At 43.0% G+C, this 23202-nt stretch overlaps 1 protein-coding gene across 1 annotated transcript in view; it reads right to left on the bottom strand.

The window, feature by feature from the left end:
• Nucleotides 1-18457, bottom strand: part of LOC147712678 (adenosine receptor A3-like) — a 56351-nt gene extending 37894 nt beyond the window's left edge. Inside the window, exon 1 of the mRNA XM_086923352.1 lies at nt 17492-18457. Within this exon, the coding sequence (XP_086779478.1) occupies nt 17492-17841 (350 nt within the window). The 5' untranslated portion in view covers nt 17842-18457. The remainder of the gene's footprint in view (nt 1-17491) is intronic.
• Nucleotides 18458-23202: the final 4745 nt, after the last annotated feature.

Raw genomic sequence — 23202 nt, 5'->3', positions numbered from 1 at the left:
TTAAGTACTGCATAATTGTCCCATCTATTTCTTTGCATTTTGTGTCTTTTTTATGTAGCCTGACATACACTCCATACAAACTGACCAATGGACTGAGTGGGCTGTTCAGATGAGGTGGCTCCAGGAGATGTCACCCTGGAAATGCTAAAAATATATTATTGTCTGACCTAATGGATGCCTGGCGCTCTCTTGCTTGCTCTCTTTCTCACTCTGTAACAAATATTATAACAATGGTGGTGGTGACGGACGATCTGCTGTCCTGCTTTGCATGCTGATTATGGGTTGTTTCCTTTGGTGTTCCTGATGCTGTTTTTTAGGACTGTTGGCTCTGCGGGCTCCCTACCTGCCGGCGCTTGCTCTGCTGACTCTTCCCCCCGCTGCCTGCTCCACCGAACATCAGGAGCGGCCGCAGAGAGGGGGAGGCTAAAACTACAAGCCCCAGCAGCCTCTGACAAGTCCACGCCCACAAACGCGCCCGGTGGCGCTTTAAAACTGCGTGCTGCCTTCGGCCGAGTGGGTTGTTTCCTTTGCTGTTCCTGAGGCGAACCCTGGTGCTGTTTTTTAGGACTGTGGGCTCTACGGGCTCCCTACCTGCCGGCGCTTGCTCTGCTGACTCTTCCCCCCGCCGCCTGCTCCACCGAACATCAGGAGCGGCCGCAAGAGAGGGGGAGGGTAAAACTACAAGCCCCAGCAGCCTCTGACAAGTCCACGCCCACAAACGCGCCCGGAGGCGCTTTAAAACTGCGTGCTGTCTCCCGCCTCGCGGGACGCGCGCGGGCTGAGCCCGGGCAGAGGGCGGGCCATCTGTGGCCATCCGGGGCCCGACGGGGACTGGACTGGGCCACTCCCTTCGATTTTTGATTCACAGTAAGACTATGATTTTCACCTGGTGACTACTGTAATATTACGATTTTTGAAATTAGTGACAAGTAGAGGCTACACTGTGAGAAATGGCACTTAAACACAACAAGAGTGATAAATCAGGAACTAGGGGTGGGAGAGGAAGTATAGCCGGTACTTTAGATGCTTTTATTACGAGAGCATCAGCAGCCTTGGAAAAAGAGATTGACCTAACCGTTCGCCGTATTTCCCTCGACCCAGTGTTCTTAAGAAGATCTTCACTTGGGAGTATTGCAACGGTACCTTCACCCGAACAAGCCCTTACTCAGATCAACACCCCCGAGACCTACCCACCATTATAGATGTAAGCGGGATTGACATTAGTTTAGATTCCTTCATGACATATCCTAGTGTGGGGACGGACCCTAGAAATAGCATCAAGCCCGTAAATAATCTGCATATAGTAGCGAAACAATCTGAGGGTACCCCGCCAATCGCTCCTAATCTAAAACGTAAACGTGGAGGAAAATCACAGATAGGCGGATGTTCCAAAAGGCTAAAGGCCCCTAACCCGAGGCACATTAAAAAGATTAATGACGGTGGAAACAAGTCAATCACTCAGGCTGGGAAATCCTGTCTTAGACAAAATACTCGTAACGAGGAATTAATTGAAATCCCATTTGAGGGTAAGAGTAGTGATAAATGCTCACTTGAAAATATAGAATTACTGGTGAAATCCTTAATTCTCCCCCTAGTGGAGCGCACTAAAAGGATTTGAAGTCAACTTGAGGCACTCAAGAAATTAATTCAGGGAAATACTGTAATGCTAAAAAAGATGGCTGATAACAGACCCGCTCATCTTATTGATCCCCTGGTAATTAAAACTAGCCAGAAGTCCTCACTTAGCGAAATGGTGGGACTGAAAGGGAAGGAGACACCAAAACAAGCTAATATAAAGGTAATAAGTAACACTCCCCAGAGTACAAACACTACGGTTAGAGCTACCCAAATACAAAGAGACCAGAAGAACACCGGAATAAGCACAGATAATGTGAGAGTAGGAGAGGATCCTGTCGATTTAGTAGGCACAAGTTATAAAGGCCGAAGGAGGAGGGTCGAACTGCCACCAGAATCGTCCCCTTATGTAATTGTGCTGGCGGGAGTCCCCAAGTGGAACCGGGAAAGGGATGAAAGCTACCAAGAACTAAAGAATAAAGTTATGTTTTGGTTAAGAAAAAACAGACCATTAAGACCAGACCTACAAGGGGAAATTATAAATGTACAGTGAACTAGCTGGGTCGGATACAAGAAAAAAAACATCGAAGGAGACTGTATAATAGTGAATTTTAGAGACCCCCGAGTTGTAGAGTTCATTATCGGTTTCCAGAACTGCGACAATTCTGGGGGAATTGTTACCCTCGACTTAAGCTATTTCTACCTACCGGCCTCCACCCTGTATGGCAGATGGAGAGTCCATTTTCCACACCATTTCAATGGTCCCCCATCAATTAACATACATCATGGATATCTCCCCTCTAATTAGCCTAATACACATCTAGCAGGGTACATATATAATGCACCAATCAGTAATCGTTTTGACTGTTTATCCGGTTTGGGTGGTGTGGATTGACAACTGCGGGATAAGTTTAATGTCATTGAAACTAGCTTCGATAACCCCCTGATCCTACCATCAATGGTTTACCATGAGAAATTGAAACCCCCTGGAATTATGGAACCCAATGATCTTGTATCTGGGAGGGTTTGCCTTGACAACACGGATGGCACAGCGACAATAGAAGTAATTCCAAGTGAGGGGATAGCATATATTAACTCTGATGGTGAGAGAGTAGAATCTAGTAGGTCTAATACTGACTTTAGACCACCGAAAAAGTTTAATGCAATTATTGAGAGGAATGCATATGTAGGTGGGGGCTAGCAGTATCTTCAAATGAAAGTGCTGGGCGCAACAAACTAGGTTTAAATGGGGGGTCTGGAGTTAAATGGTCCATTATCTTCTGGAACATTGCTGGTCTTCGGGCCAAAATAGACAACCCAAATTGGCATAAATTAATTAATAACTGTGACGTTATATGCCTGCAGGAGACATGGGCTAAGGAAGAATACCACATGAGTTGTTTTAAATCTGTATTTATCCCAGCCATAGGCTCTGTACATGGCCGAGCTAAGGGGGGGCTATGCATGTACATTTCAAACTGTCTTAAATGCAAAAAAATTGAGCTTTTTTATCATAACTGTTTTTACCATATTGTTGGGTTACATATTAATTCCATCCTTTGTATATTGATTGTTAATTTTTATAACAATATCCCTACAGCTGATATACCAGTAGTACTTAAAACAGCAGTGATCATAAACAGTTCGTTGTCATATGGAGTGGTGACTTCAATTGTGCCCTTTGCGACAGAGCAGGAACAGGAAATTGCGGTTTAATGGTGGATAGGGATATCGCATTGTCACATTTCGAGCATTCAGTAACGGGGACTGCATTAAATGAGATCATGTTTACAAATGAGAACAAACTGTGTAGTACAGAGTTACCTTTCTCTGCTACTTTCAATGGCAGAAGATTATCCTCTACAATTGACTTGATTTTGATTTCCTCATGCTATGGGGACAATGTTGCCAGCTATAATATATTAAAATCTCCCCTTAGCGACCATTTCCCTATTAGGGTAGAAATATCTGACCCACAGGCGATTGTGCACAAAAGTCCAGAGGTTTTTTCCAGTGATATTGAAATCGCCAGGCAGAATGGATATGCCCAAAAATGGGCCAAAGCGGTTCCCGATGAGTTTCTTAGCAACCTAATTAAAGCTTGTGATCAGAGTTTTTCTATCTGCCTGGACATGGCCTCTGATGATACAGATATCATAACTAATTTTAGCGAAATTACGACATGTATTAAGGAAGGATTGTGGGTAAAAGCTAAGAACAACATGACCCAAAGGAAAACAAGTGGCTGGTTTGATACAGCGTGCAGTAAGGCCCACAATAAACTAAAACTTACCTTGCAAAGGCATGATAGAAATCAGACCCAGATAAGGGGCCTACGCAAAGAATACAAAACCGCACTTAAAGTTCGAAGGGACTCGATGAGGAGAGCAGCATGGACTGCTATTATGGAGGCCTCTGAATTAAAGGATATGATAGCCTTTTGGAAGGCCGTTAATGCCCCATTTTTCAAGGACAATACAAAGGCTCGGTTTGAGATTGCTGTCACCGAGGATGAATGGGTTAAGCACTTCGAAACACTCTATAGCCCAACACCACTCTCCACTGATATATTAAGTGAATTACCAGAGAAGGAGAAGGGTTATGAAGGGCTGCAACTTAATTTCTCCTGGGGTGAAGTTACTGAGGGCATTAACTCCAGTTTAGGGGGAAAGGCACCTGGTCCCGACGGTGTCCCAGTGGATATTTTTAAAAATAATGTACCTCTATGGACGCCACTGATTACTAGAACTTTTAATGCTGCCTGTACAATAGGACTGATTAGCACCTGGTTCAATTCAATTCAATTTGCTTTATTCAATTTTGGTTTAAAATCATAAAAGCGTCCAGTTAAAAACAGTCATAAGCAAAACATACAATAGCACAAAGTATGTACAAGTTAAAAAAACTTAGGCCCAGCCTGTGGGAGTAATTTCATTATTGTAAAGGGCGGTATGACGCGCTGGGGTAAAAGTCATGTAAATCCCAGGTGGATATAGGGCCGTCTCCTTCTTGGGGCTGCCAGGTTTGCAGGTACGGGACAATATGTCTGTTCCTAGACTTAACTAGCACTAGATCACCGGGAATGTCTTTTGGGAAAGAACCTAACCAGCCCACCCTTCTGACACTCACTATTCTACCATTAAGGTCGGTTGGCAGGGGTCTATTTTTTGTTAACCAATACATAACCTTGTTTAGTAGGTCGTCTTGTCTTTCGACTTTTCCATATGTGAGTGCTGGTACTCCCGAAAGGACATACACAAATGAGGCAGCCTCCGGTGGTAGGTGTATATAAGGTGCTTTGTTATGCTTTGCTCTAGTAGCAGTATGCTGTGCTAATACGGGTTTAGAAGGGATCTTAGCAGCATTTGGGGCTGAAGTATTAAGGGCTCGTGGCTGAATTTGGATATTAATGCTTTGTGTAGTTAGCATAGGCACTTCGGAGGCAGCAGGGGGCTGGGAGTGGTTAGATGTTACAAAGTTTTTAGTGGGTGGCAAATTGGCCTTAATCATTTCTTCTAGAACCGTCAGCCTGTCCCCTAGAGTGTTTAATTTTTCCACCAACGGCAATGTAAAAGATGTAATCAGTAGTTCAATCTGGGACAGTAAAGCCAATTGGGAGGGAGGTACTGGGTGGTCTAGTTCTTCTGCAGTCTCTGAGGTTAAGGGGGAATTAATGGTGGACAATGAGGGGCTTACGCACAATTTTTGTAGCTTTGTGTGATTCCCATTGTGTTTATCCCCGTCGTGCTTTCTTTTAACGGATGAGACCTGGAGGAGTGCTATGCTTTGGGTGTTAACTTTTTGAGGTAATAGGGGGGGTTCGAGCGGGCAGTCGCTAGGGGATGATGTTTCGATACTATTTGCAGGACAGGGTAGAGCACTATTTTGTTTGAATGTTGGTTCCACAGGAACATACCTAGTTTTACACAAAATATTTAATTCCTCTTCCAGTGAGAGGCTTTGTGCAATACCGGCTGTTAGTGAAGGAGAATCTTGGCTGAATAAGCTATCTACGGACTTGCGACAATTATTTTCATCTGTTTCACTAGGAATGGGCAGTATTATCCCATTTGGGTGGTGAACTTGTGTCCCATGGCACGAACCCCTCTGAGGAATGGCTTTTCTGTAAACCCCATTGCGAATCATAATGTGGCTTGGTAATGGGTGAGATGTATATAGGTAGTACCAAGCAGCGACAAGATCGGGAAATTTAATGTACAAAAGATAAAGTCCATTAATAAAGTCAAATATTAGATAAACCACAAATTATGCAGTCCAAGTCTCTTTACCTCCTCTTGTGGAAAAGCCAAGGAGGGTGGTCCGTCCCGTCCTCCTCAGGCCTCTGAGGGCGACAGAGGGTCTGCCCTTTGCCCGGGCTTAGCCCGGCGCGTCCCGCGCGCGTCCTCGCGGGACAAAGGAGCAGGCGAGTCTTTATGCGCCTCCTGGCGCGTGGGAAATGCGCGTTCTGCCAATGAGGCTCCTGGGGCTTGCAATCAGGCGATGTAGTCCGGAGCGCTGAACCGGCGGAGCGAAGCCCAGCCGGTCGGTGAGGGCGGGGGGCGAGCTAAGCCCGGCCGCGAGGTAGAGTCATATTAGATAGATTGCACTCATGGGCGATGAACACAACATTATTAGCGACCTCCAATATGGTTTTTGTGAAGGAGTAGGAACCATCAAACCAGGACTTAATCTATTCATATTATTAGAAAAATATACTAAGGCTAAAGGTGGAAGATTGTTTTTAACTTTTTTAGACTTGACTTCTGCCTTCGATTGCGTAAATCATGGTAAACTATGGTTAATATTAACCCGGTTGGGTGTGGAGGAAAATATTATTAAATTCTTGAGAGAATTGTATAACGGGGCCAGTGCAATGGTTAGATATGGTAAAAGTGGGGAGTGCACAAGAGAGTTCAATATAGCGAGGGGTGTGAGGCAAGGGTGTGTCCTTGCACCTTTTTTATTTTCTATTAATATAAACAATCTGGAGGAAACGTTGTTACAGGACTGCAATGACATGCCAATTGTTTCAGCTCGTCAAATACCTGTTCCTATTTATGCTGACGACGCTGTTCTAATAGCAAGAACCCCCATTGCCATGCAGAATATGATTACCTCTTTTTGCACCTTTAGGACCAAACTAGATTTACAGGTAAACTGCTCTAAAACATTCTCTATGAACTGTGGTGGTAATGTGAAACTGAAGAACAAAACCATGTTCATTGGCTCCATACCCCTAGACCATACCCCAACTTTTTCATACTTGGGGATTTTGTTTGAAAGTACAGGTAAATGGGGTAGTGCAATTAAAGCTAGAAATCTGTTATTTTCCAAGTCTATAATGGCCCTCAAATCTTTCAGTACAAAGATGGGGAAAAAAACGGTTAAGGAGCTCTTACACATTTACAAAGCTAGTTGCGTTGCGGTGGCAACTTACAGGGCAGGAATCTGGGGTGACTCAAATGTCACTAATTTACAACTGACTGAAAATGGCTTTTTGAGATACCTCCTAGCCGTCCCAGAGAGTACGTCTAGTTACAACTGTCATACTGAACTGGGTATCCCTTACTTGGAGGATTTAATAAAGGTTTAACCGATTCTCTTGTGGCATCGGGTATGGACCACTGAAAAATGCCACCTAAATCGCCTCATTTTGGAGGATGCCCTGAAATTAGATGGGGTGAGCAAGATAAAATGGCTCTGCTACATTAAGTCATTCTGTGATAACATTAATCACCCTGAATTTTATGATGATCCCCCTGAATTTTATGATGATCCCCTGTTGATGTTTAATATTTCTAGAAGAGCATTGAAACAGCTAAGCGTAACTCTCTTAGAGAACCAAAGAGATCAAACAGAACTGTTAAAAAAGACTGTGATCGCCCATCAATTGATTTTAATACCGAGGGTTATGCAGCCATACTTAAACCTTCAAATGAAAGATCACAAAAGGTTTTTGTTGACCCGATTTAGATTCGGGATACTGTTTACGTTACTGAGTCTTCCTGTTATAAATGATTGGACGAAGGAAATTTGTAAATGTCCGTGTGATAATGTCCCAAATCAATCGGATATCCATATCTTATTCTTTTGTAGATTTTATTCAATATCTAGGAAAAGGTGGATTATGCGGATTTTAAAATATATGAACATGAGACAGTGCCGCCCAGCTTTTTTAGCTATACAAACTCTAGATGATATATTTTCAGTGGCCTCTGTCTCGGCATTTCTTAAGAGTATTTTTTATCTACGTAAGACATTGATCATGTAAAATTTTAGATATGAGCCTATGATTAATAACGTGTTTCCTGTTTTTATGATATTAATTATGAAGATGAACAAATTTGATGTGATTTGATGCACTTTTATGGTTATTTATGAAAATATAAGCGAATAAAGTATTTTTCATTTGATTTGATTTGAATTGCTAACAGAGATTTTGCAGACCATACCTGGCAAATGAACTTGCTTAATGGGGACTCATCTGGCTTCTTTCCAAAAATGACATATATGCTACATGAGGTTGTGTACTTCTTGAACTGGCACAATTTTCCGTTTTCTGAACTCTTGTGATTTTGGTGCTTATTTGGACCTCTCTTTATTTATCTTATTGCCCCATGTGGTCTATTTATTCACTTATCTTTCTAATATTTAATAAAATTAACTACATTTATTACTTTGTCTCAGCTTTCATGTTTTATCTTTATATAAGTGAGAGTACATTTCCAATTTGGGCTTACTAATGACTAGAGAGATCTCAGAGCCTCAAATTCTAACGTTATTATTCTGTATACCTTTATCTAAACTCATGCTATATATGATTTGGCTTGCCTACATTTCTTCAGGAGATTTGGTCTTGTTGTGATAATTCTATACCTATATGGTATTGTCTTGAGAGTCATATACATTAACTTGATATCAACGTTGTAATTCAGTTGTCCAATTCCTGGTCCTCATTGGATGACTGCAACCTGAATCCCACTCCTGAGGCGGATCCCGGTAGCTGGCGGTAGGCTACTGATTGTCTTTTAAAAATTGTGTGTATCACTTGATTTAATTGTGTCTTTTAAGAAACAAAGCCTACCTGACCTCATTTAGGGTTGAGACCCACTGCATGCATACCACACAGCCGACTTGAACGCTGTAGCGGTAATTGTTTGTTTAGCGGCCGCCATCGACGGCGTGCTCGCTGACCACGCCCCCTCGAGGCCACGCCCATCGCCCTGTTAAAAAGCGCTGAATACAAGCATCCTTAGCAACCTGAATCCCACTCCTGAGGCGGAAGCCGGGAGCTGGTGGTACGCTACTGATCGTCTTTTAAAAAATTGTGTGTTTCACTTGATTTAATTGTGTCTTTTAAGAAACAAAGCCGACTTCAATGCTGTAGCGGTAATTGTATGTTTAGGGGCCGCCATCGACGGCGTGCTCGCTGACCACGCCTCCTTGAGGCCACCCCCCCCTCTCACTCTTAATATGTGCATTGGCAGGAAGCGCAGCGGACGAGCGCAGCCGGAGCGCCGTTTGCGCGCCAACGGCGCACCTAAGGCAAGCCCGTCTGCGCCAGTCCGCATTTTTCATCCTGGTTAGACTCTTCCATTAGGTCACTACCAGAGTGTAAAGGAAAATACAACCGCAGGGCCACCCCCACATCCCCTTGGTATACTGAACAATTAAAGATTTTAAAAGTAGGATGTAAGGCGCGAGAGTGAGTATGGAGAAGGAATTATTGTCCCATTGCTAAATCAGAACTCCGTGGAGCCCAAAAAAACTACTACGCAGCAATTAAGACAGCCAATGGGGAATTCTACGCGGCTAGAATTCTTAAAGCTAAAAACAACAGACGAGAAATTTTCTCCATAGTCAAAAGCCTCACAACCCCGGTAGCAGAGAAGATATCAGCCCCAATCTCTACAGATTGGTGTGAGCAACTATCCACCTTTTTCATTGAGAAAATACAAAAAATTCAAGATAGTTTGAAGCCCTCCGATCAGCCACCTTCCCAGCTTACCGATCAATTTTTAATCAACCGAACACCTTCACCCTCACTATGCCAAGTAACAAAGGTCAAAGCTGAGATGACTAAATTTGCTTATGTTGAGGAGATGGATGTGATGACCATATTAAAGGCTCTAAAGTTGGGGTCCCCAGCAGATCCTTGCCCGGCGAGAGTCTTGAGCGGAGTGGCCGAAGTAATTAGCCCCATGGTCACTGCCCTGGTCAATGAGTCACTAGCTTCAGGAATTGTGCCCTCCAAGTGGAAACAAGCCAAACTCCTCCCGCTGATAAAAAAAACCCACTGTAGATCCATTAATAACATCTAACTACCGACCCATATCCCTTCTCCCAGCCCTTGCCAAAGTATGCAAGAAGGCTGCATTTTGGCAACTGGAGAGGTTCGTGGAAGCCTCAGGGGCACTTCACCCAGCCCAATCAGGGTTTCGTACCTCTTTTAGTACCGAGACTGCACTTGTGGAGATGGCAGAGGCCATCAGGGAGTGCCTAGACGGAGGCGGCAGAGCGGCTCTAATCTTATTGGACCTCTCTGCCGCGTTCGACACAGTGCCCCACCTCCATCTTCTGTCTAGGCTGAAGGATATTGGCGTCTCGGGCACAGCACTAGGATGGATCAGGTCTTTTCTATCTGACCGGTCCCAACAAACCTGGCTTCCTCCCTATCACTCTTCTAACCGCAGGGTAGAGACTGGAGTACCACAAGGGTCGACCTTGAGTCCCCTTCTATTTAATGTTTATTTAACACCTCTGATTCGGCTGGCAGAGAACTTGGGAGCTAAGATTATGGCATACGCCGACGACACCCAACTTCTCTTCACATGGAATAAGGAGAACATCTGTACTTCAGGAGTCCGCCAATGCCTATCCTCTGTATTTGCTTGTCTAGCAAGAGCATGCCTCAAATGCAACGAGGACAAATCAGAAATCCTGCTCTACGGCCAATTTCCTACTGACTTTAAGGAGTCCATTTGGCTCAGTGAATCTACTTGTCCCACAGGAGAGGGTGGGATAGCAAAGAATCTGGGAATCTGGTTCGGAGCCGACCTGTGTTTTCGTGACCAGATCTCGAGACTGGCTTGGACTTGCTTTGGAACCCTGACCACTCTTCGTAGATTCTTTCCCCTTCTCCCACAAACGGCCAAAGAAACGGTAGTCAGAGCTTTGGTGCTCTCCCGTCTGGACTACTCGAACGCACTTTACATCGGGGCACCTGACTTTTTAATTAGAAAGCGTCAGGTAGTCCAGAATGCAATGGTGAGACTCATCTATAACATCCCGAGGAGACTCAGCGTTCGCAAACAATTGAAGGAGCTTCACTGGCTTCCAGTGGCCCAAAGAGTGCGCTTTAAGACTCTGGTCCTCGTTTATAAAGCCCTGCATGGACCATGCCCACCCTACCTTGCTAAAAGATTTACCTTCTATCTACCGACTCGTCAGCTGCGATCTGCCTCCAGAAAGCAGGTGGTCATCCCCAGATTCAAAAGAGTTCGCCTGGGGGGACAATCTCTGACGGTAAGGGGAGCTCCGATGTGGAACGCCCTTCCTGATGCTCTAAGACATGCTCCCAACCTGACCAATTTTAAAAAACTGCTAAAAACTCACCTCTTTATAGACCATGAATAGCTGCTGCCCTAATCACTCTGATTCAGTTTCTCTCCCGCGCCAGGACAGTCTCGACTAACGGAGCGCGTTATAAATCAATATATAACATATAACATATAACATAACTGTTGGGACCTTTTATATCTTATCCCTCTCGGCACCCAGCAAGATCCATAGAAGACCAAGAGAGTCCTTGAAATCGGTTTATCCTTGAAATTTCCGTCTGTTTAGTATTGGGGTCCAGTAGACACTACATCAGCGTCTATGTCACAACTATTCCCACAGCTGGCATAATAATGCATATCCTCGCACAATAGTGCCATTCTTGATATATTAAATCTATCTCTAACACAATGGACCGTCACTTGTGATAATGGCGGGCGTTATTGACATATTGTGAGCATCTTTTGCATGACGAGCCAACCCTTGCATAATGGTGACCCGGGCATAATGTTCTCCAATAGTGGCACAGTATGGCGTCTATAGCAAGACCATGTCGACCCCTTGCAATTTGATGGCGATCCTTTGCATTTTGTGGGCAAGCCTGGCATTATGGTTCCCATTGCTGTAATGGTGGCACTGGCATAATAGTGGCAATACAAGACAGATTCTTGATGCGCTTGAGACCTTTGTTGCCAGTCCTTTCATAAGGATGGCAGAAATCAGTGATTAACAACCAGTAGAGTTAAATGTGATCCAGAGTAATTAGCACGGCCTGAGATTAATTAAAGCATTACGTCCATCACATAGCTGCCTTTCTCAGTGAGACATCCTAAGTGCTAGGATCATGCCAGATGTGTGTCCTGTCCTCCTCTAAAAAAGCTCACTGCTGCAATATCTGTTGCATTTGCCCTCCGTTTGTTTTCTCTACATGTTAGGGAACCTTACATAATGTCTTCCTATGTGAAATTCTAAACAAATTTTGATAATTAAATCACATTCTTAAAAAGCATTTCATTGTGCGAGTGCTAAACACTGTATGCAATGCCTAATGAGGGCTAGCCTGTTCCTCTCTACTTTGGGCAAATAAGGTCCCCCTGTAGTGTAGAGAACAAACAGCCACATGCATCAAAGGAAATTGCATTCGCAAACGGTGCGAATCGCAAAATTCGGCCGTTTGCGAATGCAATTTCCATTTTTGGGATGCATTAACATTTTAGTAAGTTTCGCAATTTAAGAAATCGCATAATTGCGATTTCTTAAATTGCGATTGCATTTAAGGAATCTCAAATTGAGATTCCTTAAATGCAATACATCAAACTTTAGAAATTTGCTAATTCCCAAAAAAGGGGAGCAAATTACCATGAAGTTGACCTTCATGGTAATTTGCGGAAACTTTGAAAAATGCACTAAAGTGCTTTTTTCAAAGTTCCATTTTACACACACACATGCCCTTTAGGGCATGTGAGTGTGCAAAATGTACTCCTAAGCAGATTTCAGGGGTGCAACAATGTGTCCTTTGGACACCCCTGCACCCTTGAAATTGCATTCTTAATTTGCGAATTTTCAATGGTGAACTGCAAATTAAGAATGTCTTTCCATTCATTCCTATGGGACTATAGGCCCATAGGAATGGATGGGGAAGTATTCCTTAATTGCGATTCTCAATTAGAGAATTGCAATTAAGGAATTTTAAGAAATCGCTATTTTTATAGCGATTTCTTGATGAATTGCATTTTGCAATTCCTTAATTGCGATTCCTTATTTTTCAAAATTAAGGAATCGCAAAATGCAATATTGATGCATGTGCCTGAAAATGTTCTCTGTGCCCAGACCTGCTTCTGTAGCAGTTGGCAACAAGAGGCATTCAAGAATGTTAGTTTGATGTCACCTAGGGTTTTGAAATCAGATGTGACATACCTCTTGTTTCACGCGCTTCATACATTAATTTTTCGTTTCGTTTCACCATTTAGCAGATGGCACATATAAGCTAAATTAAGCCCAAGGAGGAAAAAGAAATTGTCAGGATCGCAGACCAGCCATGATGTTGGGGACGTCTGGATTAACAAATAGCCAAGTAGTCACTGCGCGTTGTTTCCTCATTTTAGACCGTGTCTGCCATGAGTATTTTCCTACCCCTCCAAGGATATGGCCACATTATGTAATAAGGAGTCCATTTGGCCCAGTGAATCTACTTGTCCCACAGGAGAGGGTGGGATAGCAAAGAATCTGGGAATCTGGTTCGGAGCCGACCTGTGTTTTCGTGACCAGATCTCGAGACTGGCTTGGACTTGCTTTGGAACCATGACCACTCTTCGTAGATTCTTTCCCCTTCTCCCACAAACGGCCAAAGAAACGGTAGCCAGAGCTTTGGTGCTCTCCCGTCTGGACTACTCAAACGCACTTTACATCGGGGAAACCTGACTTTTTAATTGGAAAGCGTCAGGTAGTCCAGAATGCAACGGTGAGACTCATCTATAACATCCCGAGGAGACTCAGCGTTCGCAAACAATTGAAGGAGCTTCACTGGCTTCCAGTGGCCCAAAGAGTGCGCTTTAAAACTCTGGTCCTCGTTTATAAAGCCCTGCATGGACCATGCCCACCCTACCTTGCTGAAAGATTTACCTTCTATCTACCGACTCGTCAGCTGCGATCTGCCTCCAGAAAGCAGGTGGTCATCCCCAGATTCAAAAGAGTTCGCCTGGGGGGACAATCTCTGACGGTAAGGGGAGCTCAGATACGGAACGCCCTTCCTGATGCTCTAAGACATGCTCCCAACCTGACCAATTTTAAAAAACTGCTAAAAACTCACCTCTTTATAGACCATGAATAGCTGCTGCCCTAATCACTCTGATTCAGTTTCTCTACCGCGCCAGGACAGTCTCAACTAACGGAGCGCGTTATAAATCAATATATAACATATAACATATAACATAACTGTTGGGACCTTTTATATCTTTTCCCTCTCGGCACCCAGCAAGATCCATAGAAGACCAAGAGAGTCCTTGAAATCGGTTTATCCTTGAAATTTCCATCTGTTTAGTATTGGGGTCCAGTAGACACTACATCAGCGTCTATGTCACAACTATTCCCACAGCTGGCATAATAATGCATATCCTCGCACAATAGTGCCATTCTTGATATTTTAAATCTATCTCTAACACAATGGGCCCTCACTTGTGATAATGGCAGGCGTTATTGACATATTGTGAGCATCTTTTGCATGACGAGCCAACCCTTGCATAATGGTGACCCGGGCATAATGTTCTCCAATAGTGGCACAGTATGGCGTCTATAGCAAGACAGTGTCGACCCCTTGCAATTTGATGGCGATCCTTTGCATTTTGTGGGCAAGCCTGGCATTATGGTTCCCATTGCTGTAATGGTGGCACTGGCATAATAGTGGCAATACAAGACAGATTCTTGATGCGCTTGAGACCTTTGTTGCCAGTCCTTTTATAAGGATGGCAGAAATCTGTGATTAACAACCAGTAGAGTTAAATGTGATCCAGAGTAATTAGCACGGCCTGAGATTAATTAAAGCATTACGTCCATCCCATAGCTGCCTTTCTCAGTGAGCCATCCGAAGTGCTAGGATCATGCCAGATGTGTGTCCCGTCCTCCTCTAAAAAAGCTCACTGCTGCAATATCTGTTGCATTTGCCCTCCGTTTGTTTTCTCTACATGTTAGGGAACCTTACATAATGTCTTCCTATGTGAAATTCCAACCAAATTTTGATAATTAAATCACATTCTTAAAAAGCATTTCATTGTGCGAGTGCTAAACACTGTATGCAATGCCTAATGAGGGCTAGCCCGTTCCTATCTACTTTGGGCAAATAATGTCCCCCTGTAGTGTAGAGAACAAACAGCCACATGCATCAAAGGAAATTGCATTCGCAAACGGTGCGAATCGCAAAATTTGTCCGTTTGCGAATGCAATTTCCATTTTTGGGATGCATTAACATTTTAGTAAGTTTCGCAATTTAAGAAATCGCAAAATTGCGATTTCTTAAATTGCGATTGCATTTAAGGAATCTCAAATTGAGATTCCTTAAATGCAATGCATCAAACTTTAGAAATTTGCTAATTCGCAAATAAGGGGAGCAAATTACCATGAAGTTGACCTTCATGGTAATTTGCGAAAACTTTGAAAAATAAGTGCATTTTTCAAAGTTCCATTTTACACACTCACATGCCCTTGGGGCATGTGAGTGTGCAAAATGTACTCCTAATCAGATTTCAGGGGTGCAACAATATGTCCTTTGGACACCCCTGCACCCTTGAAATTGCATTCTTAATTTGCGAATTTTCAATGGTGAATTGCAAATTAAGAATGTCTTTCCATTCATTCCTATGGGCCTATAGGCCCATAGCAATGGATGGGCAAGTATTCCTTAATTGCGATTCTCAATTAGAGAATCGCAATTAGGGAATTTTAAAAAATCGCTATTTTTATAGCGATTTCTTGATGCATTGCATTTTGCAATTCCTTAATTGCGATTCCTTATTTTTCAAAATTAAGGAATCGCAAAATTATTATTATTATTATTCTGAGTTTTGTATAGCGCCTGGTTACCGATAGGCATCCCAGCGCTTACCAGAACATAACACTACTAAAAGAATGCAGGGATTAAACGGAGAACAAAAAAGTTTTTAAAAGTTTACGGAACCGAAGAAGACTAGCTTCCGAGCGCAGTTGTAGGGGCAATGAGTTCCACAAGGAGGCCACATTAATTGAAAACCTTCTGCCACCGGTTCTTGCCTTTTTCACCCTGCCAACCTGAAGGAGATGTTGGTGGTCAGAGCGAAGAGAACGAGGGGCCTTGTAAGGCTGGACCAACTCCTCCAGAATAGGTGGACCTACCCCGTGCAGAACTTTGTGGGCGATGCAAAGTGACTTAAAATGCAATATTGATGCATGTGCCTGAAAATGTTCTCTGTGCCCAGACCTGCTTCTGTAGCAGTTGGCAACAAGAGGCATTCAAGAATGTTAGTTTGATGTCACCTAGGGTTTTGAAATCAGATGTGACATACCTCTTGTTTCACGCGCTTCATACATTAATTTTTCGTTTCGTTTCACCATTTAGCAGATGGCACATATAAGCTAAATTAAGCCCAAGGAGGAAAAAGAAATTGTCAGGATCGCAGACCAGCCATGATGTTGGGGACGTCTGGATTAACAAATAGCCAAGTAGTCACTGCGCGTTGTTTCCTCATTTTAGACCGTGTCTGCCATGAGTATTTTCCTACCCCTCCTTGGATGTGGCCTCAATATGTAATAATACTGTTAATCTTTTCTACTCAACTGTTGAAGCTTCTATAATGTTGAATTGCTATAAAACAGTGTTTTGCCCAAACTTAGCATGAAATAGAAAATAAATATTTTGGACTGGGGAACACGAGTATTCTAACGCAATACCACAGTTAAAACTCAAGTAGTAAGCAGCGGTTAATTTGATCCGGTGCTTTTTGGTGTTCAACTAATTTAGAGATGAGCACTACAGCACCTGCTATCAATTCAATAGATTTAAACATTACTAATACCTGACACCCAAGCTATTCATACAGTTTTTGGGGCCTGGAATAGTCTGGAGTGTCACTCTTGGTTCGTAGTTTTGTTGGTACTGCTGTCATTGGCAACACTGCAGGCGCAGGGCTGATGCAAGCGGCAGTGGCCTCCTGAGGAGGACTCTGGCATTTTTAACAAATATAAGCACTAGTAGAAAGGTAATGAGTAAATACACGTTGCTCTACACCTTTAATGTGGAAAAAGGGGAGTGAGTTTGAAAACCATTTATATCACTCCAGTAATTATTGGTAAACAGTAAAACAGCACACATTCAGCGAGATCCAGTCTTATAACTAATGTTTATAAAGAGGCCAATATGCACCAGAGCATTGCGGCTGTACATAGAGAGGCTGAGACAGTCACTGCTCAAAGGGTGCACAAATGGAATTACCGCAAAATATTGATTGCACGTGTACCACCACCACCCAGTGTAAAAGTGCCTTCTTACACCTGGAAGTCGCCTTAAATGTATTTTTGCACTAGTTGGCCTTTGCACATTTCCGTGCACAATTGCACTGCACCGGTGCATGTTCAAAAAGCCTGTCTCCTTTACCGTGGACAGTTCTCCAAAATAAGTGAAACAATTTTTTTTAAAAAAGGAAGAATGCTTCATCAATATATTAAAGAAAGCAAAAGTCATGCGGCTATACAACATTTACCGCCGGTGCGCAATAAACGGAGCAGCCTCTTTCTCGACCACCTGAAAGCGCTGTGCGGCCTCCCCACGAGAAGAAAAGCGCTATGCAAACGTTACATTACAATATAACACAAACATGCTTAGTAAACCTACCTGGTGGGCATCTTTATCCTTAAATACCTGTCCACCGCTATCGCCAGGAGAGAGAGGATGGAGGCGTTGGTGAATATGATCAGGTTGCAGCACATGAAGAGACAGGCGTGGAAGTTGGTCTGGAGCGCGCTGTCCACCGCGATGGAGAGCGGGATGACGACGAGCCCCACGGCCATATCGGCCAGGGCCAAGGACCCGAGGCAGCAGAAGGTGACGTTCCTCAGGCCCCGGTTGCGCTTCACTGCCCCGATGACCAGCGCGTTGCCAAGCACCGCGAGCCCGGCTATAATGGTTTCCACCGTAATGTAGGCCGCGTTGTACGGGCTCTCAGTCGCCGTGCTGTTGGCCATGGCTGGCAGTTACAGAGCAGCTCGCAGAGGATACAGCACAGAAAGCTCCAGACGGAACTGAGAAAAAACACGCAGCTGTAGGGAAACTACAGAGGATTGTTCTACTCCCATCGAAAAGTATAGAAAAAACACCAGAACATAACATTTTTGTTGCGCTCCTCCTGTTTCAACATTGATGCACGGTCAAAAGTAACTTTCGAAAGTAGTCCTTCAAGGTAGCGCGCGACAGTCTGAGGCACCTACAGGTACTGTTGTGGCGCACTATCGCCCCTTTCTACGAGTACTGTAGCAGCCAGATTTCGAAATAAGTCGTAGGCAGGTGGAAATTCCATTTGCCCAGTTGCAGGTGCCGAGTGTGAGCTATTGGATCTTTGAGTTTATGGGACGAGCAGAATTAACAAGGCGGTCCCTTCACTCCAGAACGGTGGGATGCTTCACTCTTCGGCAGTAATTCCAAATGAAAACAATAGACATCTTTAGACGCCAATAGTGCAACTGGTATCCATTGGAACTTTCTCCCTGGATGTTGCGCAGATGTCAAGAACCCACTTGGTAACCGCTGCTTCCAACCGGATTTGTAAATTGTAACTTCCACCAACAATTGTACTAGCAATATGGACTTCCGTAGTTTGGTGCCGTCACAAACAAATGGGCATTGGTGGGTTTTGAAACAGAAAAAAAATATGTGGCCGGAAGCACGGGCTCTGAAATACAAGGGTGTGTGCCAACTTTAGCGCTGTGCCATCACTTCTTAAGGTATCTGTCCAGCAGAGAAAGCTCTCAGTAAATGTCAGCGAGTATGACATTCAGCTGCTTCCACATTTTCAAGAAGATAGGAAACCACAGCTTTGGTTGTGAGTAGAGAAGAAGGAGGGACTTATAGGCCACTTCAAAAATGTATTTTGCTGAAATCAATGAACATTTTACAGAGTACATTTTAACCACTCCCAAAGTGAATTGCATTGGGAGATAAAGATTCTATGGGTAGGCAGTTTATGTCTATGATTGAGGAATAGCTCAGGGCTGCCACCACTTCTCTTATTAAACACTATTAGGTAGAACAAGCATTGGTGATAGGTTTTGCAGCGCAGATGCTTTGCAGTGTGGGTAAAACTAATTAAAAAAAGCCCTTTGACACAGCTAGGGCTAATGCACTTTTTTAAAATAAACAAGTGCATTAGCGCAGGATGCATCGTAATCCTTTTTTATTTAATTATTATTTGTAGCCCTGCTGCACAACACCCAAGCTGCTATACAGCACAGCTACAAATCATTGCCAAAATCAGCAGTACCCATGCTGTACAGCATGAATAAAGGCAACAGCGGAGCCAATAGTCTCAAAGGCGAGAGCTGTTGGCTTTATATATGCTTGTTAGGTCTTGGCACAACACCCTTGGTTCTGAGCACATCAATTAATCTCCAATGCTTGAAAAAAAAACCATACTTCATTTGGCAAAAAAATCCTCTCACATAAAGAAAGCAATTGCACCCATGTCCTACATTTGGAAGCAGTTACATGCGCCACAAATAAAAGTAGATAACATATGTAATCACAATGAACACTATTTTTAAAGGAGAAAGAGGCTACTTTCAAGCACATGTGACATAGAAAAGCATAGCTTCAAATGGCAAGAGGTTCAACAAGGACGACAAGGTAGAAGAAAGAATAGTAGTGCCTCTATCACAGTATGATTTGAAAGGAAAGCCATAAAGCTGAAGCAATCAGTACTTGGTCAATGCTCCAGCCAAAAGAAGTGGGAGTGAATCCAGCATATGGTGGTCAATTAGACGACAGCAAATATTGTTAGACTTCCTATTATCAAATAATTTTGTGAGCCTAAATGGGCGAATGCCTGGGGACACCCCCCTAAAGAAAACGTTTCATCAGGGAAATCAGAATTGCCCAATTGATTGCGTCTTTGTACAGGTATGGGCTTTTGAAATAACTATAACGTTTAAGGTTGTCCCGATGAAAGGGAGTGATCACTACCCATTAAGTACAATTCTTAGATTAGATATGGTACCTAGGCAGGCAAGAAACATCGTGTTAAAGGTTGGCTGGTCAAAGTGTCTGAGAACAAGTCTCTCAGAGAAGCATTTAAGATTACTGAAGACCCTTCAAGACAAGTTTGAAGGACTAAAACACAGGCTGGTCCCGTCTGATTTTAACCTGGTACGATGAAGTAATAATAAAGACTGTAGCTTGTTTAAAAATGCTACACATTAGCATTCAGATTGGTTGCATTACAGTCCTTCCAAAGCATCAACAGTGTTTGCTCCGAACAGCTTTCCCTAATTTACTAGACAGCTGCAACTTTATGATGAAATATGAATTTTAGAAGGCCGGGACTCGTAAACATGTGTTTGCACGCTTTTACGAATTTTAAATCCTTGCAGAAACTCCACGAGTAATGCCTGGATTATTTACCTGTAGTGTTCATTACACCGCGCCCTACTCATTCCCCATCTCAGCCCTTAGAAATGAGAATTGTACTCTACAAGGGACAGATGTCAACAAGCGAAACTTAAAACAAACAATAATACCAGACCCAATGCACTCACCCTTAGCTATCCATAACAAGTGCGTGCGCCTCGTGCTAAAAGTTTAAAAAACAAAAGGGTCGGCAAAGTTGAAAGCGTTTCCCTTGCGGGAGCGAGCAGCACCAGGAGCAATAATTGCTAACACATGTAGCCAAAGCTTGCTACCGCAAGTCAATCGACAAACGTGCACGCGTTGATATTGAAAGCAATGCAACACATGCACGCTTTTAAGGCTAAAAGCAAATTGATTTCAAAAGGTCTTTTTCCTATCCAGCGCATGCGTGCTGTGTAGGTGAGACCTAAAAATGGGGAGAACGCCCCCACTGGAAACTACTGGCAAATAAACCTGTTGGATGTAAGTGGAAAGGTCTTTTAAAAAAAATTCTGTTGGGGATGGTAAAGGAGTGGGTTGAAGTAAATTCTATTATTCTACAGGAACAGGGTGGTTTTAAGAGGAACCACTCAACGATTGATCACTGCTTTAGTCTATGGACTATTACCAAGAAGTCTATGGAGCAGTGTGGAGTCCTGTATTGTTGCTTTGTATATTTTAGCTCTCCATTCGATTCTGATGATCAAACCCTGCTATGGGAAGCGTTATTGCATATGGGATTTAAAAAGATTTGCTTTAAATTTTACAGGAACTTTATAGAGCTAATTGGGCTCAAGTGGAACTGGATAATGATTGATCCCTTACCAAAAGAATAAACATGAAAGATGGCCTGAGACATGGGTGTGTAGTGACACCACTACTATTTTCCTTGTTTCTGGCTGACCTTTCCAAAATTCTCAATCAATCAAATACGTTTAGGCATATAATAAATGGTCAGCATATTAGCTGTCTTTTATATGCAGACAATTTAGTGATTTTTTTTTATTTGACAGGAATAGGGCTCCAAAGCAAATTTGATATATTTGCAGATTATTGCTAGAAGAAGACATTTTGAAGAAATATGAAAAAAACCAAAGTGCTCTCGGTAGGGAAACAAAGACACAGCTTGTGTGGGCAATAAATAAAGCCAAGATCGAAAGTGTTAACAAATATAAATATTTAGGGGTATGGTTCTATCATAATTTTAGGATGGAAGGATCACCTCGACTCAACACAAGCCTAAACACTTTCATCAGTAGGGGGACTGAAGAAATGTTATAATCGTTATGGAGGACCCTACCTACGGCCAGCACTGGTGGAGTACCAGGCAAGAATACAGCCTCAGTTTCAGTTGGTGCTGAGGTGATTGGCTAAGGGGGCAAACATTGGTGGGACCTTGAAAAGGCAGGTGCCTGAAAAGGCTACTCTCTCTCCCGTCATCATCTATGGTAAAGGCAGTCAGAATGGAAACAGCATGGACGCATATAGGACATGCAGAAATTATAACATTTTGGTTACAAATAGATAGAGCGGAAGTCTAAAAAATCTCCCTGTTATGTCTAAAGGAGATATTGCGAAGCAGCTAGGCTGCACCCGTAAAGCTAGAGGGAGAATACTAACTATTTGTAGGGAACTAAAAATAGAATTAGCAGATGGGATTAGCCCGATAGCTGTGAGTAAGGAGGGACTGAGAATAGTAATAAAACAGGTCTCATGAGAGGAGGATCTCATATATCTGAGGAAGAAAACATCTATTTTCAACTTGATTAATTCAAAGTTGGGAGGTGATACCTTTCCTTATATGGAAAGACTTCTCAACATTAAAATGCGTAAAAGTCTTCTGAGATTTAGATGTGGGATGAATCAACTTTTGTTGTCTGAAAGATATGGTGCATTGTTAAATGAAGGGAAACTATGTTATTGTGGTCTCGATTCAAAAGGGAATCTAATTCATACCATTGTGGACTGTTTATGGTATTTAGCCCACTGGAAGTTTTTTAAAACTCTTTTGTATTAAATATAATATTAAGGATATGGGCAAAAGAATCAAATTATTGGGTGAAATGAGATTTTTTGACGCGACGTATGCTATGGATTGATTTCTATTGTCTGTGGATACCCTATTACAGATAAACTAAGACACTTCATTCAATCATATGGAGTTTTATATTTCTTAATATGCTTTTAAATGATAGAATTTTTCTGATGGGATGGGTTGCATATTAATGCATTTTACCCTTAGTTTTACTGAATGCTTTGCTGGTTTTTATCTGTTTACTATATTTTTAAATAATAATGACCTTTAAAAGGTCAAGGTCTAAATAAACATATGTTTTGACTGACTGTAGGCAGCAAATAGGAGGAACAAAGAAGCCAAACAATGTTAAGCATATGCAGGCTGCAAGCCCATTCTTGTATACAATATCTTGCACAAGCAAGAGTCCATGCAGCACACGCCCTGTTGCAGGCAAGATCTAAAAATACAATATGATACTAGACATGAGTATGGCGGTGCAAAATTTAATTTTGGCTGCTTGGCTGGTGATGGAATTCCTGGGTGTAACTCTGAGTTGGCACACGAATTCCTACCCATTGGCTGGATCGGCCTTCAGAAGGAAATGTCACTGGTGACGTTTTAGCCAAAACTTGATTGCAAATCTGACAAGCTAACTGGTGGATGCTAGAAAGTTGGCAAAGCTTTTCAGGTAAGGCACCATCCAATCTCGGGCAGGCTTGTTGGCTCTGCACAATTGTTGGAGTCCTGGCCTTAGGAGAAAAGGCCACACAAGCAAAAGCCATAGCCTCACCTGCTTCTCACTGAGGATTGCTAAAACGGTTCGGACTGGAAGAGTCCCAGACTCCTCTTTGGTCTGTTGCCACCCTAACTTAGAGGCCGGCTAGGACCCTGCCCAGTGGCTAAAGCCCCAGCCTGGGGGACCAGGCCTTCC

The sequence above is a fragment of the Lissotriton vulgaris genome, chromosome 5 (assembly GCF_964263255.1).
Source record: "Lissotriton vulgaris chromosome 5, aLisVul1.2, whole genome shotgun sequence".
Lineage (NCBI taxonomy): Eukaryota > Metazoa > Chordata > Amphibia > Caudata > Salamandridae > Lissotriton > Lissotriton vulgaris.
This window is presented reverse-complemented; position numbering and strand designations above follow the sequence as displayed.